Raw genomic sequence first — 19,494 nt, forward strand, 5'->3', positions numbered from 1 at the left:
ATAACGCTAGTATATTGGGCATAGTGTAATGACAAATAAAAATCGCTTGTTAATACCACTAACAAGGCTGAAAATAGCCCCACACTAGCACGGTAGCATAATGAGGGTCCCTACCTTCAAACCGAAGCATTGAGAACTTTGTCAGTGTCCAGACAGTTTAATAAGAAGATATTTTAAACATACAGTCAACTTCGCGTATACAGACAGAAGCCATCTTTGAAATACAGCCTTTATCAGTCGATCTACGAACGCCGATCCGAGCCTGCTGTTCGCGCTCACCTTATCACAACTTATAGCTCGTTCACATTCTCACCAGCGCACTTGGATCGGCGTTCGTAGATCGACTGGTAAAGGCTGTATTTCAAAGATGGCTTCTGCCTGTATACGCGAAGTTGACTGTATGTTTAAAATATCTTCTTATTAAACTGTCCGGACACTGACAAAGTTCTTAATGCTTCGGTTTGAAGGTAGGGACACTCATTATGCTACCGTGTTAGTGTGGGGCTATTTTGAGCCTTGTTAGTGGTATTAACAAGCGATTTTTATTTGTCATTACACTATGCCCAATATACTAGCGTTATACTAGCTTTATAGGCTAAACTGTTTTTAGAGATAAAACTATTTACATTCAATAATCATGAAAACAAATCTCAGATAACGGTTGACTAGGTAACAATGTGTAATTAGACCAAAGGTTCATTTTGCGCCGGAGTTCTCCTTTAATCATACCTTCATCATATATTCCTGTAAACCTTCATCATATATTCACGTATACTCATTATTTTTTACTCATTTATGTTAATCTTTTACTCTATTTAATTTTTATTCATATAGTATTATCCAAGAATATGTATTTTGTACTCACATGTTCATACATTAATATCTTAGTTACACTGTAAAATCAAATGTAATTAGTTAGACTTGAATACATGCAAATCGATTGCCTTACAAATGAAGAGAAATCGGAATAGTATGTTGTACTGACAAATGCTTACTATAGGTCACTTACACGAGAATTCTAGTAACTAAAAAAGTACTGTAGAGAGTACTTGATCATTTATTTAGATGTACTCCTGACTTAGTATAACAACTCAGAATTGCTGACTCCCATAGTGCATTGCAGCATGAATAAATTATGCAATTTCTCCATTTTACTTTTTTTTTTGCCAATTTTATTTGCTGTCTTGTGTTAGTAATTGCACAACAAATGTTACTATTGTTGTGTTTTGCGTACTGATGTTGAAGTCTGTGTGTGACTCAAGCATGGACAATTGCAAGATATTGTCACAAATATTATAGCAACTCAATTAAAAGTGTGTTTTATGACATAAGTGTTAGCAATAAAATTTTAAAAGATCATTATTCGACATGATAAATAGACTAGTTAATGATCTAGTTAGAAGTTAGGTCACCTTTTAAAAGCAACCCATTTATTACTTCCCTTCCTTAGAAACCAAATAACTGTGATTTCTTGTTGCATCGCTGCAACAACAGGAAGAGAATTACAGCATTATAAATGAAGTTCCAAGTGCTCAACCAAGGGGAACACTGATCACCATAATGGCGAGTTCAAACTAAAACATCTTAGGAAAATCAACATCAATTTATGAAGTCAGCTTATGTGATATTCTCTCCATTTTTTTTTCAGTTGTATTGACAAGTTGTGTTGTATTGTATTGACACATTTCAGTTGTATTGTATTGACAATTCAAGATGACTTTGGGAAATGAGTGAATACAACTAGAGAAAGATAACTGCAGAAGTGGAAGAAATGAGTGAAAGTCTAAGAATTGCCTTTTGTTTGTGTTAAACCAATCAATTAATCTTAACTTGGGTTTTATGAGTAAACAAGGCATATGTGAATAGTACAGATTACTAGGTTTTTATATAATAGGCTAGGGTTTTGTGACTGCGTAAAAGGAGCATCTCAGTCTTTGCAAGCAAAGATGGGTCATGGCTCACCACTAGGTGGAAAATGTCATGAGAGAATTGTCAAACAATTCAAAAATCACATTTCTCAATGTAAGATTGCAAACATTGTAGGTGTTGTAGATAGTGATATCTACTATATAAAATATTGTGAAAAGATTCAGGGAATCCAGAGAAATCTGAGTATATGTAGGGCAAAGCAGGAAACCTGCATGACCTTTGAGCCCTCATGTGGCACAGCATGAGAAACCATCATGCTACTCTGTTAAATACAGCCACATGTGTTTGGGGGTACATTGGAAAACCGTTGTCACTTAACACAGTCTGCTGTTGCATCAAGAAATGCCACTTGAATCTCTGTTACGCAAGTAAAAAGCTATAAATCAGTTCTCCAGGCCCGAGCTCATCTCAGATAGTCCAAAACACAGTGAGAATATGTGCTGTGGTCAGATGATTCCACGTTTCAGCATGTTTTGGGGAAAATTGGACATCGAGTTCTCATTCCAAAAGATGAGAGGGACAATCCAGACTTTCATCAGCGACATGTTCAAGAGCACACATCTGTCATGGTATGGGGGTGCATCAGTGCAAACGGCATGGGGACTACCATTGATGTGGAGGCGTGTATTGGGATTGTACAGAGACATAAAACTGCCATCAAGATGACATATTTCCTGGGAATCCATGGTTATTAGAGCAAGACAATGCCAGGCCTCATTCTGCACGTGTAACAGCAGAGGGGTCTAAATCTGTCTCCTATTGAAAACGTATGGCCCATCATGAAAAGTAGAATCAGACAACTACGGCCACGGACTGTTGAGCAGCTGTCTTGTATGAGGCAAGATTGGGCAAAAATTCCTCTTGCAAAACTTCAACAATTAGTATCCTCAATTCCCAAACAATTAAAATGTGTAATTAACATGTGATGTGTGACAGTGGTAAACATGCCTCTGTCCCAACATTTTTGGAGTGTGTTTATTTGTTTATATGTACAAAATACAATTAAGTTGGTGAATGAAAACATTGGAAATCTTTGTACTTTTTTTTGTCAGCTAAAAACGGGTTGAAGAGAATGAACAAATCACAGATTCTTGATTATATTGCATTTTACAAAATGTCTAAACTTTTTTCTGGAAATGGGGTTTTAAAGAGTGTTAGTTAGAACAGCTGTTGGATTTTACAATGTACTTGTGTTTTGATATTGGATTCCTTCCAACTACTGTCAGAGTGATCATTTCTCAGAATTAGTCATTCACAGTACTAGGTGTTCTTTTCCAAAAACAGTGTTTTTATGATAAGATATGATATTTTAAAATGATTGCTTCGCTGTCTTTGTTCTAAAGTTGTCCAAACCACACTTCGTATATTTATTTTCATCTTTGACATCTGACCGGTCATGCCGACCTAGCCGTTACACCAACTATGATATAATGGTAATGGATAAGTCTGTTTGACCTTTTCTTATTACACCGAAACATAAGCTTAGGAACATAAGTTCCCTGCATATATATTCACTGCACTTATTTTGCAATTCACTTCTGCTACTTCTCTTTTACTCTTACTTCTTTTGAGTCCTTCTTTCTTTATACTCTGATCTTCACAATCTTCATCTGTTGGATACAATAGGTTGGACTTTATTATAAACTATTGAATAAGATAGATCTTGTTTTTGTTAATCAAATTGATGTCTTTATAATTTTACATTTTGACTTAATCAATTTGTTATTCCATATTCAAATTAGATTTTTGACATAATCATTGCTTGCCTGCCTGGATCTCACAGCATCAAATATATTTAATTGTACCAATTTAGCATGTTAAATTGACAGCTTTACTTATTATGCGATAAATTACATTTAACTAACGCCCGGTCTGTTTTATCGATGTGTGCAGTTCTTTTCTTCCATTTCAGGGTATTGTAATATCGACAGCAGTCAGACAGGTGCTTGATAATGAGTCCGAACAATATTCCTTTTATCAATTTAACCTCCGATACCGAATGCAACTGGTTATGCTAACAATGCCACTAATGAGCATAACTACTTTCTGACAACAGGCTCGGGAACAAACACGCCATTAATAACAATCATTTTATGGGCGGCAACTCTCTGTTGGAGTGCGTCATAATGAATACTTCATGAAAATAATCAAATCCCACTCACACTAATGAGTAAATACTTAAAGCAAAGTCATTAGAAAAGTTATCTAATACATGTTAAAATCAATGAGGGCTATTTCTTATGATATGACATTTAATTTAAAGTGTTTTGTCAGCAGACATATTGTATTATAAAGACTTTATGAGCCGCGTTATGCTTTTTTGCACTCATGCATGCATTTTTTGCATGTTTAAAGGATAAAATTGCAATTATTTTCAGACCCACATTCTCTCATTTCACTCTCTCATGCTAATACTGTGTCTTTGTTGTTTCCAGATTGATCCTCTCCAAATGTTCCTTAAAAAAAAACTAAATTGTGATTCGTCACATGACATGTCAGTCAGTACCTCCCCCTCCCCAACAAGAAGCAATAATCATACCCAATCTCAAAAACACACATTTCTTTCACACTCAAAGACATCTTTCTTCTCTAGTGGTGCACTACAAACAGAGCTTTCAGTGACATGCAACACCTGCCTTCATTAATTATCCCAAAACAAATCAAATTTATCATTAAGTGTGCTTAACACTCGTGCTCTATCTTGGCAAAACCCCAAAATACAACTTGTCTCAGCAGAGTCAAACAGGCAGAAGGCAAGAGTTTAAAAGTTATATCAATATTTAAACTCTTCAGTGATCAATCAACTAAGTACGATTTTCAATTTTAAATCATTTTCAATTATTGAAGGAAAAAAAATCAGTTTTTGGTACATTGTTGTCACGTAAACATACCCTTATTCTTCCTTTGTTCTCTGTCCAGTGCCAGTTCATTGTGGATGTATTCCCGTTAGGTCCAGCCGTGTCCAGCCCTCCCTTGCCCATTGCCGGTCTATTTTTCCCCAACGGGGTAATTTTGGCTTCTGGTTTTTGTTACAGATAAAAGCCAATCATTTTCTCTGAATCTTTTGAGTCCTCGCCTCTTTTCTGAACCTCACCTGACAATATGTAAATAACTAGAAGTGCAGTAAACAGTAAAACTGTTTGCACTACAAACAAGTGTTTGATTATAATAATACAATATAACAACCAGCAATATCAAGCAGCATAATTGACTGTTTTTGTAAGGCAAAATAACTCGAAGCAAGTAAAACTGGAAGCCTTGCATATTCAAGTTATTAATGTTCATTCACTGCATTCAATTAAAAATAATTTGTCCTATAAAGAGTCACATCAACAAATTAGGCCAGGTTGAATTTAATACCATTTATGAACTATAAACCGTTCTGGAGCCCACTTGAATGTATCTCAGACCTTCTCAAGTGGACTGCAGCCGGTTTCTTGCTGCTGCAGTTTGCAAATACCCTAAAAGAATTCTTGATATCAGCCATAAAAATGTTCAGGGAATTTCAGCTCTGCTTGATCCACTTATGATATGCTCAGCGGTGCTCAAGTGTCATGATATTCTCAGTGTTCAAGTCTCAAGTGTTCTCAATCCAGTCAACTAATGCTCTGACACAACTCCATCTGTAGAGTAAGCAATGAAAACTAGCAACAGATTCTGCACGACAGCCGTGTTCTCATCTACTATGACTTCAAAATCTTTAAAGGCTAAATCTTTATAGAGATGTCCTATTAAACGCCTTACAAGTAGACAATTCCCACTTCTCCTAGTGAACCAGCAATCTTGATGTACCACCAAAGGCAAATGTAGCTTTTGCATTCTTTGTTGCCACTGTCGCCTTTGGCTTGCTTTGTTGGGGACACTTAGTATTCAGAATTATTGAACAGAATTTAATCAACACTGAACTGAATTGATCTGAATAAGGACACCGTCTTCTGTAGAGCTGCTTATACCTGAATTTAACCTGTTTATCACTGTAGAGCTTCTCATTTCTGAGAAGGGATCTCAAAAAGTTTCAAACGGCACTCAAATTGGCCAGGATACCAAAGTATGCAATCAAAAGTCAGGGATCTCAATATGAACTAAAACATTTCTCATCAATTTCTTCCAATGACAAATGCACCTGCTATCCTAATTCATTTTGGGAGAAAATTCTGAGACAAAGTTGATAATCGAGAAAACATTTGCTGTTCCCAAATCGGTCCATCCTGTCAGTAGACATGATCGCATGACCTGTAAAGCAACTGTTGACCACAATAAAAGGAGAGAGATGAACCTGACAGCAGTTTTTTCTGTTGCTTCTGGGACGTCTGTAGCGGGAAGCTCATCCGCCAGGATCTCTTCTATTCTGCGTGGATCGTCTGGAATGTCCCTCTCAACTTTGCCCTTTTCCTTCTTCCCTGTCCCAGCTGTGAGTGTGTTCCATAGTGCACTCTGAGACTTTGAGCCTGGTGAAGATGAACAAGATGAATCAGAGTAAAGACTTTGATTGACAATGAAACAGCTCCCATTTATAAACTGCTTTCTAAAAGCAACACATTATGTCTTTGCCTGCCACAATATGACAAATATATCCTCCGCCGTGCTTCAATGATATTGACAGTCGAACACACTCAGATCGATTGCTCCTGTCTGCCTTGCTGCTGAGTGGTTTGTGTCTGTATGCTCCGTATAGCTTTCTGCTTTGAATCTCTATTTTCTATCATACCTTGTTGTTTATATTTGCTAAATATAACTTACTCATCAACATATATTAGATATTGTGTAATATTGCATATCACATTAATCTGACATTGCTAGCTTTTATCTAAATCGTTATCGCTAGCATCTCGCTAGCCTGTTAACCTGCCATCTGTGCTTGTCGTCTCATGCGCGCTCGCGCCTTTTACGAGTCCATCAAACAACTGTAATAAGTAGGATCAGTCAACAAAAACAGTGAGTAATGTCTTCTCCTGTTATTTTCACCTGCACTTCATGTCACATGTATTGTATAGCCTTCTCTGTCAGCAATATAGGATTTAAATGTGATAAATGCAGGGAGATAGTCAGGCTGACGGAGAAGATTTTAGAACTAGAGACACGCATCCAAACTTTAATCGAGGATAGTAAGAAAGCAAGGGCCTTAGATACCGCTTTGGATGCGACTAGCTTAGTGAACACTGTACATTGTTCGTTTCCGGCTGTAGAGCCCGTGCAGCAGGGCAACTGGGTGACTGTGAGACGCTGTAGTCGCGGGACAAAACACCGCTCTGCCAATCCGATTACAACATTAAACAGGTTCTCCCCACTCAGTGAAACACCCACTGTGAATCCTGTTGAATGTGCCCTAGTTATTGGCGATTCTATTCCACGGAACGTGAAAATTGAGACACCAGCCACCATAGTCACATGTTTGCCGGGAGCCAGAGCGCCTGACATCAAAGCAAATTTAAAAGTGCTGGCTAATGCTAATCGTAAATTCTCTAAGATTATTATTCACGTCGGCACTAATGATGTTCGACTTCGCCAGTCGGAGATCACCAAAATTAACATTAAAGAGGTGTGTGAACTCGCAAGTACGATGTCAGGCACTGTAATTTGCTCTGGCCCCCTTCCTGTTCGCCGGAGTGATGAGATACTTAGTAGACTGTACTCACTCAATGGTTGGCTGTCTAAGTGGTGTCAGCAAAATAATATAGGGTTCATAGACAATTGGAAAAATTTTGGGGCAGACCTGACCTGTTGAAAAGAGATGGTATTCATCCCTCCTGGGATGGTGCTGCTCTTCTCTCTAGTAATATGGCGCATAGTCTTAGAGCTCAAACATGAATTGGGGCTCAGGTCAGGAAGCAGACAGACTGGCTAAACCGACCATCTGCTAGCTGTCTTACGTCACTGAGGTCAGATAAATCCCATCACATAGAGACTCTTTCACCTAGATATCATCATATAGAGACTGTCTGTTCCCCGAATTAGGAAATACAAAAAACTCCCAAACCCATTTAAGGGTAAAAATTTGATCGATGTTCAACAAATAAAAAATAGATATAATACAGATGAACAAATGATAAAGCTCGGGTTGCTGAATATTCAATCCCTTATTTCAAAAGCACTTATTGTTAATGATATGATTACAGACCATAACCTAGACGTGTTGTGTGTGACAGAAACCTGCCTAAAACCAGACAATTACATTTCTTTAAATGAGTCCACCCCCCAAGATGACTGTTATAAAAACGAGCCACATCTGAAAGGAAAAGGGGGTGGTGTTGCTGTAATCTATAGTAATATCTTCAGAATTACTGAGAAGTCTAGTTTCAAATATAATTCTTTTGAAGTATTGGTGCTTAAAGGTGCAGTGTGTAGATTTTAGCGGCATCTAGTGGTTCGGTTGCGAGTTGCACTAATGGCTCAGCCCACTGCTCACCCCTCCCTTTCGAAGAAGCTACGGTTGCTAAAACGGGACAAACATATCGTCGTCTGAGACAGCAGAGAATAGCCAGAGTAAGCCAAGTTTCTGTACCACAGCCCATATAAACCACATCATGGATAAAGTTTACAAAGCCATAGTCAGGTGAGGATCAAGGGTCTTAATATATTATAATATAATAATAGTAATCAGCTGATTGTCTCAAGAACGTAACCAGCACATTTCTCCCCACACAGCAAACCCATAATACAGCGAGGGAGAAGAACCACATGAAACTATCCAACTATATATATTTTTTCTAACAGGGTAGTAAAAGTTTAGCTGGCTAATATGAGCCGTTATGCTGTAGGGCTGTGGCTGAGCTGGTTAAAGCGTAAAGCATTGTTTATACTCGACGCGTTTATACTCGACGCGTCCCAAATGATGTGATTGTAACAGCGCGCGCGCCTCCGCATCCCCTAGACACCATTTACTACACAAATTAATAAATAATAATGAATACAAATATTGTTTTTTTTTTCTCTGGTTTTGAAAACTCTTCATGATCGACTTAAAATGCTTCCAAGATCGACTTGTCGACCGCGATCGACGGGTTGGTGACTCCTGTAACGTTACTGTTTAACGGTCAATAGTACTAATCAGCTGATTGTCAAAGCCATAACACAGCGAGGGAGAAGAACTAAGTTCCATGAAACAATCCAACTACATATTTGACACCACTGACAAGGGAAAAGTCACTACTCACGGTGTGTATGGCTAGCTTCTAGCTTTCTGCAGCTTCTCTTTCAAGGCATGAACGAAACGCGCTCTGTAGCGCTGTTTGTTCACTGTCGGCTACGGTAGAAACGTCACAATATGTCGAGGGGGTCCCCGCGGTTATGTAGATATAAATGTCTAATTCTAAGGTAATAAAATCATAACGGTTCATTGAGTAAGGTCTTTATACACCACTGAACACATAGTTATGGATCTTATATTGCATTTCTGTCAATAGATCCTCAGAAATATCACACATTGCACTTTTAATGTAACACTATCTAGTTTAAATGGTAAATCACGCTTGAAATTTGTGCTAGCTACTGTATATAGGCCACCAGGACACCATACAGACTTTATCAAAGAATTTGCTGATTTTTTATCGGAGTTAGTACTGGCTGCAGATAAAGTCCTAATGGTTGGTGATTTTAATATACATGTAGATAACGAAAAAGACGCATTGGGATTAGCATTTAGAGACATTCTGAACTCTATTGGAGCTAGTGCCAATGCCAACACTAATGCCAACAAATTATGTTGGCATTAGTGGAATTGCATTAGCATGGTTTAAAATCATACTTATCTGACCGTTATCAGTTTGTAGCAGTAAATGAAGAAATGTCAATGTCTTATGGATCACATGTTCAGTATGGAGTACCTCAAGGCTCAGTACTAGGGCCGTTGCTGTTCACTCTGTACATGCTACCCTTGGGAAATATCATTAGGAAGCATGGGATTAGTTTTCACTGTTATGCCGATGATACTCAGCTTTATATCTCTTCGCACCCCAACGAAACTTGCCAATTCAGAAAATTAACAGAATGCATAGCTGATATAAAAATTTGGATCACTAGTAATTTCCTATAACTTAATCCTGAAAAAACAGAGATCCTAATGATTGGACCAAAAACCTCAGCACGTACCAACCTAGAATACTGTCTAACACTTGATGGCTGCTCTGTCAAGTTTTCATCGTCGGTTAGGAACCTGGGTGTGCTCTTTGATACCAATCTTTCATTTGAAAGCCACGTTTCTAGCATCTGTAAAACCACATTCTTCCATCTTAAATTACTTAGTTAGAATTGTCACGGTTTGGGTTTTGTTTCTTGTTCCTGGTTCTTGTCTGTCATGTGATCCCCTGTTCTAGTCATGTGATCTTGCCTTGTGTTCCCAGTCTGTTGTGTCATGTTGTCATTGGTTGATTGTTTAAATGTTCACAGGTGTCCCTTGTCTCGTCGTTAGTCCGGTATGTATTTAAGCCCTGTGTCTAGGTCAGTCTTTGTGAGTTCTTGATGTTATGTTGCATGTCGATTGTTCTGTTCCAGAGTCTTAGTCTGAGTTTATGTTAAAGTTCTAGTCTTTATTTAATAAAAACACTGCTGCACTTGGATCCTGCTTCCTGCTGCTTCATAACACATATATAGCCCGGTTCTGTCAACATTGCATTGGCTCCCTTTTAAACATCGTATACATTTTAAAATATTGCTGATTACTTACAAAGTACTAAATGGTTTAGCTCCCCAGTATTTGAGCGAGCTCTTAACTCATTATAGTCCTTTACGTCTATTGTGATCTCAAAACTCTGGCCAGTTGATAATACCTAGAATATCAAAATCGATTGCTGGCGGTTGATCCTTTTCCTATTTAACACCAAAACTCTGGAACAGTCTTCCTAACATTGTCCGGGAAGCAGACACACTCTGTCAGTTTAAATCTAGACTAAAAACACATTTCTTTAACCTGGCATAGACATATAAAATTATACATTCCAATTATTCATATTATTATTATGGAACTGGATAATATTCTGATTGTTCCAAACCCATCTGACTTCTGACCTATAATGCTGCCTGAATCATAATCATACAATGTTCGTTCGTTGGCCAGAGGAGAACTGGCCCCCGACTGAGCTTCGTTTCTCCCAAGGTTTTTTTCTCCATTCTGCCACCTGAAAGAGTTTTGGTTCCTTGCCACTGTCGCCTTTTCCACCTTTGTTGCCATTGGCTTGGCTTGCTTAGTTGGGGACATTAAATTTAACATTTAATTAAATATTCAACAATAATATTGATCTGCCTGCATTGACATTATTATACAAGAACTGAACTGAGCTGGACGATGACATGGTTTACTCCAGAGCGGCTAAACATATATAAATTAACTAAATTAATAGCTTTTTTCAAACAAAAATTAAACATCACTGAACTTAAGCTGAACTGTGACGCTATTTTCTTCTGGAAACGAAAAAATTGTTTTGCATTATTTTCCTGTTATCTCTGTAAAGCTGCTTTGAAACCATCTGTATTGTAAAAAGCTCTGTATAAATAAATGTGACTTGACTTGACAATACTATTGGTAATGCAATTACTATTGGTACATTTAGCCATAGTTATACAATACAATTAAACATAGTTTATGTAATTATATAAATAATTCGTGTGGTTTTTTTTTAAGATTTAAAAAAATCAAAACACTGAATTGAAAATGAAACTGAAATATTTAAAGCCTTTCCCATGCCTTTAGAATTTTTTTTTATTTATTTATTTGTTTGTAGTATTCTGATTCAAAATAACAGCAATGGCAACAGAAAACCAAAAATGTTTTTAAAGCCTACTCTAGAGATCTTAATGGCCTAGTTGTTGATTCATGGTATATCATATTGTTTTGCTCCCACCAATGCTGTGCACATCGTTACCATCATGAGATCATGTATTCATAATGTCTATTCAGGTCTATTCAGATGCAATGTGTGCCACCTCTGAAAAGCTCTGAGATTCTTTGGATCAAGAATAAAGCCCATTAAACTCATCTATTGATAGATGCTGCCACCTAGTGACATGCCCATGTAAAGTGTTATGTCTATTAAAAGGACAATCAGCCATTTGACTGGGTAGTAGTAATGACTATTATTGGAGTCAAGACCAAACCCAGACCAAGACTGTGTACCAATAAAAGGTATTTAAATACTTAATCAGGTTTTCAGCTTATTTAATTTTTCCAAAAAGCATTAAAATCACAAATTGAAGAAAAAAAATTACATCACTAAAGTCTCATACAAGTTTCATATTAAACTTCACTGTATCGGGTCATAAAGACCGTTGAGATATTGAGAAACTTTTGTAGAGGTAATAAATTGGTGACTTGTCTCAAAGTCTATAAGCTGAGATCCATGCAGACCAAGGCCACGTTTATGTGGTCTAGAGCAGTGTTTCTCAACCGGTGGGTCGCAAGACGGTTTTGAGTGGGTCACAGAGTGTTTAGTCAAAGAAAAAAGAACAACAACAAAACGTAGTTCGAAATGTTTTTCTGGTGCAAGGCTTTTATTTTAAAAGGCGCGTGTGAAAGTTGTTGACTCTCTGTCAGACGTAAAGAGTGCCAAATAAAAAAACGCTGTCCTGCTATCAGATGTTGTCGTGCTGTATGTCAATGTCATTATTCTATTAAAAAAGTAATCTAAAGTTATTTTCGTATCTTGCTATGAAATACAAAGTCTCTCACCTAAGAAAAACAAAAAGTTTACTGTCAGACTTTTATACTGTGCTTGTGGTGCGCAAATACAGAGGCACGCGCTGTATATAGAGCAATGAAATTACAAGCATGCAACATCAGTTCTGTCAGGACCACTATCGTAAAAGACGATTGACAATTAGCATACAGTTTGGATTGGCGGTATGGTTCCGTTCTGGGAGAACTCCCTGCGCATCCATGCAGCCTAGCAGGAATAAGAGCAGGGAGAGCAGCAATAACCCCCCTTAGGGTAAACAGAACAGAATCAACATGCATTTCAGTCAGATATCATTAATGTCAATATTTTAATGTACAACATGGTTCGGGAATTTATTTTGATTCAAGGGGAATCAGAATGCCAAATTCTGACTGGACGAGAGGAGCTGGGAATGGGGGAGGGAATGGGGGAGGGTTATTAGCTCCTGAGAAACATGATGCTGCTGATAGCTAATACTGAAGGAGCTTATAGGCTACAGTGATAGGCATCATATTCCTATAGGTAGACGTGGATCAGCTGAGAGTCAGCCGATGCGAGCTTGACTAACATGACTTGCCAGAACTGACGCTACGCTTGATTGTCACAATTATATTATTACCAAAAAGTACCAATAAATGAAGCAAATGGTAGGCTACATCATGTGTTAGCTGGGAAAGATGCAGGTATGATGTTAATTTTATTCATTAGGATTAGTGTCCATGTGTTATTAACAGTTGATGTTAGTATTGTGTATTTAGTAACTGTAGTTTCCAAAATACCACTTTATTTTCACTTATTTTGATATTTTCTGTTTTAATTAGTGTGGTGGCTCATACAAAAAATGATGATGACCATGACTTTTTTTCAGTCATTTGTAATTACTGGATACGTTTTTTTAGGAATGGAAATTTCAGTGCTGGTTTTAACATTTCCAGGTTTTCCATGACTGTGAAAATCCTGTTGTAAAGACATGCGGTGAGTGGTAATGTTTCCGCAGAATTTCTACAGCACATTGTAGGATAAAAGCATCTGCTATATGAATAAATATATTTGCTAATTAGTTCCTTCTACTTCATTTCAGCCCATTCCTTTTGGATATGAAACAAGATGTAGAATGTGTACAAAAAAAAAAAGTAGGTAGTGCAGAGTTCATTTGTTGCTTTCTTAAAACACATACTTACGTGCAAATCTCGCCAGTGGCCGGCTGTTGGTCTCACCATCCTCATTAGCCACTATAGAGAAAAAGAGACACACATGAATGCAGAGGCATTTTCTCTGTGTGTGTGCAAAACTTATTTCAAAAGCTTTTTCAGAGGCTAAGTAAAATACATCATTAAAAAGATTTTTTTTTTCGCTCCTTTTTGCATAATGTGAATATAATGAACCGAGCAGCAGGAAAAGCTTGGAAGGCTGCTTTAATACGACTTCAGCCGCTGTCATATGAGCCTTTCATTATATTTTCAAATGGGTCTTGGTCAGTTGGGGACTGGCAAGGTGTTGTTGGTATACTGTGAGTCACTTGCACTAAAAAAAAACTGCACAAGAACAAGAACAAAAAAAGATAGAGAAAATCAGCACATTATTCCCCCCCAAAATTATTTTGTGCTGCTTGTATATGAGAAGCACAATCAGAGAAGCACATTTCTATTGATTATTTTTTCATTTATATTAACAAAAGAAATTTCCTGACGGCACGGCACCAAGATAGTAGTTTGTTGTGGTGTTTGCACGTTACCACACATTTATTATAGGGTGTTCTAGGAGGTTAAAAAGAGTCCCTCTCATATTTTGGACTCTAGATGTGACTCAGGTCAGTCTTGAGGGACTTCACTGTGTTTAATCATCCACAAGGCAAAAAATCTAATTCAATCATTCAAGATTTTTTATGGTACATTACATTTACATCATACTGTACATGGGCTGAACTCTGCATAGGGATGCACCGATATGAACATTTGCCCAATAGCCTACCGATAACCGATACTTCTTTGTATTTGAAAGCTGATAACCGATATATTGGCCGATAAATCTAAATCCAAATTTCTTTACCATTTTTGACAGCCTGATTCCCAAAATAAAAGTCTCACCATGTAAATCTATTACCCAAGCACACAATTATAATATTGCTCTCAGTATAATTTTATTGTGCCTACAGACTTATGCTGCACTTTTCTTTTTGAAGTGATTTCAATCATATTTCAAGCATATCAAAACCATCATGGTGAACAGTGTGTGTCTGAAGCGTCTCAGCTGAAGGAAATAATCCATTATTTATCGGCTTTAATATATCGGCCAAATTTTCTAATCGGGCCGATAACGATAACATTAAATATGAACATATATCCGCTGATACCGATATGAATGACTTTTATTAAAGCTGCAGTCCGTAATGTGACGATGTGATGTGACGTAATGACACAAAGACATGCTCGAATCTCCCATGGAAATCCACCAGTACCACTGGAGTTAAAAACATTATTACAAGCTTACCGCTTTGAATCGAGCTACGGCAAGCAGATAGTTTTGAACACTGGCTGGTTATGTATTTTCTCATATATGTATTTTGGATATTTTTAACCCAAAAAAAGCTACGGACTGCAGCTTTAAATAATAAATAAATAAAAACTGGCAACAAAATGTTGCCTTTGCAAATAACTGAAATACGGTTAAGTGCTAAAATGACAAAAAAGCTTAAATAAATTAGAGCCTAATTAAAATATTTTTAGAAAGCTAATAAAAATGACAAAAGCACAAACAAAATGACTAAAACATTAATAATTACTATAATAATATATAAATTATACTAAAATAACACAGACTTGAGGTTAGTGATTTGAATAAATGTCTTACCTTAAGTATAAGCAGTACCAGTAATGCATGCATTTGCAATCTTTTAATACACCACAGTTCAGTGCATTACTGTCAGTGTAAACCTAGTCAGGTCACCGGTAAGTTCAAAGTTCAAGAGATTATTTACATGTGTTGTAAGAGTTGCTTCTGTGCATGAATGTAAATTGCATTGCCTACTACAGTCAGGAAAACAGCAGTCTGGCAGATGCACCGGTCAATGAGATTGGATTTTGAGTATGCATTGCTCGAGCTGAGAAAAATCAGAACATGCATTAGTACAACACCATTTACACCACAACATCATACAACTCCCATTAAGTGTCATGACATTCTGTATCGAGACCTAAATAGACCAAAACACACACACGCTATGTTTCCCCAGGAGGCAAACCATTAAAAGCCCACAGAGTGACTGAGGGAGGAGAGGAAGTGGTCGTGTTGCTTTAGCCAATCATCATTAACGGTTCGTCATCACGCTCCACTGGACCTGATTGACAACATGTCACAAAAATGAGCTTAAAACACACTGAGCAATTGATTTCTGGGCTGTGTAACCATGACGACAAGCAAATGTTTGAAAATGCCACGGAGTGTTGTGATGAAATGTGGATACTTCCTGCGTTCTTGTGCGATGCTCGACTTGTTGGCTAGTTTATCTACAGTATTAAAAGTGCGCTAGTTAAATAAACAGGTTTGCAAGGAGCTTTTTTTAAATGTCTATAAATCCATCAGGACAGAGACAAAAAAACATCTCACACCTATGTTTCCATCATAACACCTTTCCTGTAAGACACCCTGTAACCGCTGTCCTCCCATGTGGGTGTGTGTTTCTCCGAAACAAAGGCTGATAAACAGGACGGTGTGTCCGAGTATGGAAAAATGGACAGTCAGACGTTTATCATCTCAAAATAGACCCCGACAAGGTGATCAGGACCAAGACGTGAAGCCCATGGACATATAATACTAATTTAGGCTAAAATAATGTTATTATGTGAGAAGAAAGACATGAAACAAGCGCAGATATGCTGGAAACCAATTGTGTGGGTCGACGGGCAATTATATTTAGTTATTATCATATCAAAATATCTGACCAATCAGAATCGAGTATTCTAATATGCTGTCCAATAGAGTGCAACAGTCGGGTTCTGGTGTGGTGAAGTGTTGAGTCCCAGCTTAGGACCCAAGCAATCCGATTGGTTCAAAGCACGTTTTATGGGTAATTGCTTTAGTGCCTGGTTACAAATCAGATATCACTTTATTATACAAGTCGTTTGAACTACGTTATAATGACCATTAATGTCTTTTAAACTTATATGTTTCATATATATAACCAAAGCTATAGATTGTGAAATTAAACATTTCTCGTTATTAATGTTCTTTAGTTAGACGGTAGCATACAGCTATCCGAAATTATTTGATAACGGGTGGTTTTTCACCATCTTCGATATTTTTCGATAAAAAACGTTGATAAGAAATATGATACAGCCATAATTCTGTTTAAGAATTAATTATGATATGATATATTTATAATTAAAAATATATATATTATGCCTTATTACTTAATAACAATTAACAATGTCGCATAATTTCTCTCTAGAAATGACATCAGAAGTGAAACTGATTAAAAACGTACATTTTCACACAAACTGACCACCAACCACAACTTTCAGAAGCCATCTTTTAGCTCAACTGTCACATGTAAAGCAAAGGATTGTGGGATATCAGAGGCAGTGAAGGATACATCTATGCTGGCTTCAAACATCAATCAGATGAAGGAATCTTATAGGAGACAGGAAGTGAAGCTAACTTTAGATTCGGACGTGCCCTGATGCCTTCCTATACGTCCTCTGAGGCAGCATTTAAGCTTTCGGACGCAGCCTAAAATAGATGATGGACCCCCATTTTCCTCAATCTGTTAGATTGTTCTTTAATATCTCAGTTGTTTCACAGACAGATATTAAATGGAGAACAAATTGAGACTCCTACTGATTTTCACTGAAACTCCAGTAATATCAAGTCTCTTGGAAGATCGCAGCAATGTCTTAAACTGTGCTCCGAAGTCTTTAATGAAGAGTCAGCTGTATTGAATTAAAGCTGTAATACAAAATAAAATAAAAAATAAACTTAAAATTGAAAAACTGGAAACAAAAGTTCCCTTGGCAACTAACTGAAATAAGTTGAAGCACTAAAATCACTAAAAACTCAAATAAAAAACTAATTATAAAAATGGCAAAACTACTAAAACTGAAAACACAAAATAATATAAAATAAATATACATATTTATTAGGGCTGTCAAATGATTAATCACGATTAATCACATCCAAAATAAAAGTTTTTTTTACATAATATATGTGGGTGCACTGTGTATAATTATTTTATATATATATAAATACACACACATGCTTGTATATATTTAAGAAATATTTTCATGTATATACTGTATATAGATTTATATATAATTTATATTATATATAAATATAAATATTTTATATATAAATAATATTTTTTTCTTAAATATACATGCATGTGTGTGTGTATTTATATATATACAAAATAATTATACACAGTGCACCCACATAGGCCTATATTATGTAAAAAAAAAACTTGTATTTACAGCCCTAATATTTATATGAAAGTATGCAAATTAAGCATATAATACGCTAATATATATCTCAAACTGTGCACCGAACAAAAAGTCAAAGATCTTGATATGAACTCATATATTTATCATCAAATTATTCCATGTTCAAATTACAAGTTACTGTACACGCAGTTCACATGGGAATGCTTTTCTTTTCTCACTCTGCTGCACTCTTACTGTAAATCAACAATTTGTATTTGTATTTCTCCTAAGAAACTGCAGAAGACACACACCAGATTAAATGAGCTCACTAAATTTCATATGCCATGAAAGAACACTATAGTTTAAGATTGGTGAATTTGTTTGTTTGTGTATTGTGTGTGTGTGTGTGTGTGTGTGTGTGTTTGCATGGTCAGGTGCATTTTACTCTGGTTGCTATGGAGTTGTGCTCACCTGAATGGGTCTTTTCAGAAATCAGACACTCACATCACATCCTGAAATCAACAGATCTGTGACTGTAACGTCTAATCAAGAGCGATTCCTGGAGCACCAAAACAAATGAGCGTACTGTACATCTGCTGAGACTGCAGTCGCGGTGGACTTCAGAAAGTAAAGAAGGGATTGTCCTTAACCAAATTTCCATCAAATCCTTATTCTGGCATCCTGTCTGATTTGATTGCACAGGTTCTTACCAATGGTGAAGCTGAATCCGTCGATGCTGAAAGTGGCACTTCTGCCCTTGGTGAAGCCCTTTTTCCGGGAGTCCGCTTCTGACATGTTTTCTGTGTTTTGTGAGGTCTCTCTTGTTGAGTAAATCCCAAAGTTGACTTGTTTGGTTCTTTTGTCTCTCAGATGTCTCTATCCTGACCTGCTCTCACAGTACTCTCATAGGGGAGACACTATTTTCTCTTTTTTTTCGATCATTGTCATCCTCTGTCGCTCTCATTATTTTCTCTCTGGCTGAATGCGAGTCTCCTCTCAGAGCACTTAGTGTACCAATGCATATTATCATAACACACTCTGCCCCTCTCATCCGCACTACAACTCTGTGTCTGTTCGATGTTCTGCAATGCACATTTGAAGGGAAAAAAACGCAGCTTCCTTTTCCTTGCTTATGTGCGCGTGCGATTTTATCGTCTAAACGGAATCAAACCTTTTTGGAATTGCTGGAGATTTGTTGAACACACTCCCAGAAATGTGTCTAGCTGGGCCAAGGCCGTGAGGTTTATGTATTTCGGTGAAGCATGAATCATTCAGTTCTATTCAAAGACTGTCTTTTTTAGAGATATAAAACTATTGAGACAGGTGGAGATGAAGCTATTGTGCTGAAATAATAGCTGGAGTCTTGGAGCTTTGATCTTTTTGTCTCTGTAATCACAGTGGGACGGGTGGCCTCAAACCCCCGAGGATTCAGTGACGGTTTAATACGTTACTGTCTCACGTCTGACTGAATGATTAGAGAGCAGAAGAAAGCTCCTTCACCAGCT

At 37.1% G+C, this 19,494-nt stretch overlaps 1 protein-coding gene across 3 annotated transcripts in view; it reads right to left on the reverse strand.

Annotated features, from left to right (window-relative positions):
- The window catches only part of pde1cb (phosphodiesterase 1C, calmodulin-dependent b), a 139,231-nt gene that overhangs the window by 101,335 nt on the left and 18,402 nt on the right, over positions 1-19,494 (reverse strand). For 2 of the 3 annotated variants that reach the window (XM_056253422.1, XM_056253421.1), the window contains exons 2-3: positions 13,757-13,807; positions 6,206-6,377 (exon numbers count right to left, since the gene is read on the reverse strand). In XM_056253422.1, the coding sequence (XP_056109397.1) occupies positions 6,206-6,377; positions 13,757-13,807 (223 nt within the window). Of the gene's footprint in view, positions 1-6,205; positions 6,378-13,756; positions 13,808-18,699; positions 18,837-19,494 lie in introns of those variants that run through there. The other variant, XM_056253424.1, reaches the window with a different exon arrangement.

The sequence above is a fragment of the Rhinichthys klamathensis genome, unplaced genomic scaffold (genome assembly GCF_029890125.1).
Source record: "Rhinichthys klamathensis goyatoka isolate OS25496 unplaced genomic scaffold, OSU_Roscu_1.1 h1tg000105l_1, whole genome shotgun sequence".
Lineage (NCBI taxonomy): Eukaryota > Metazoa > Chordata > Actinopteri > Cypriniformes > Leuciscidae > Rhinichthys > Rhinichthys klamathensis.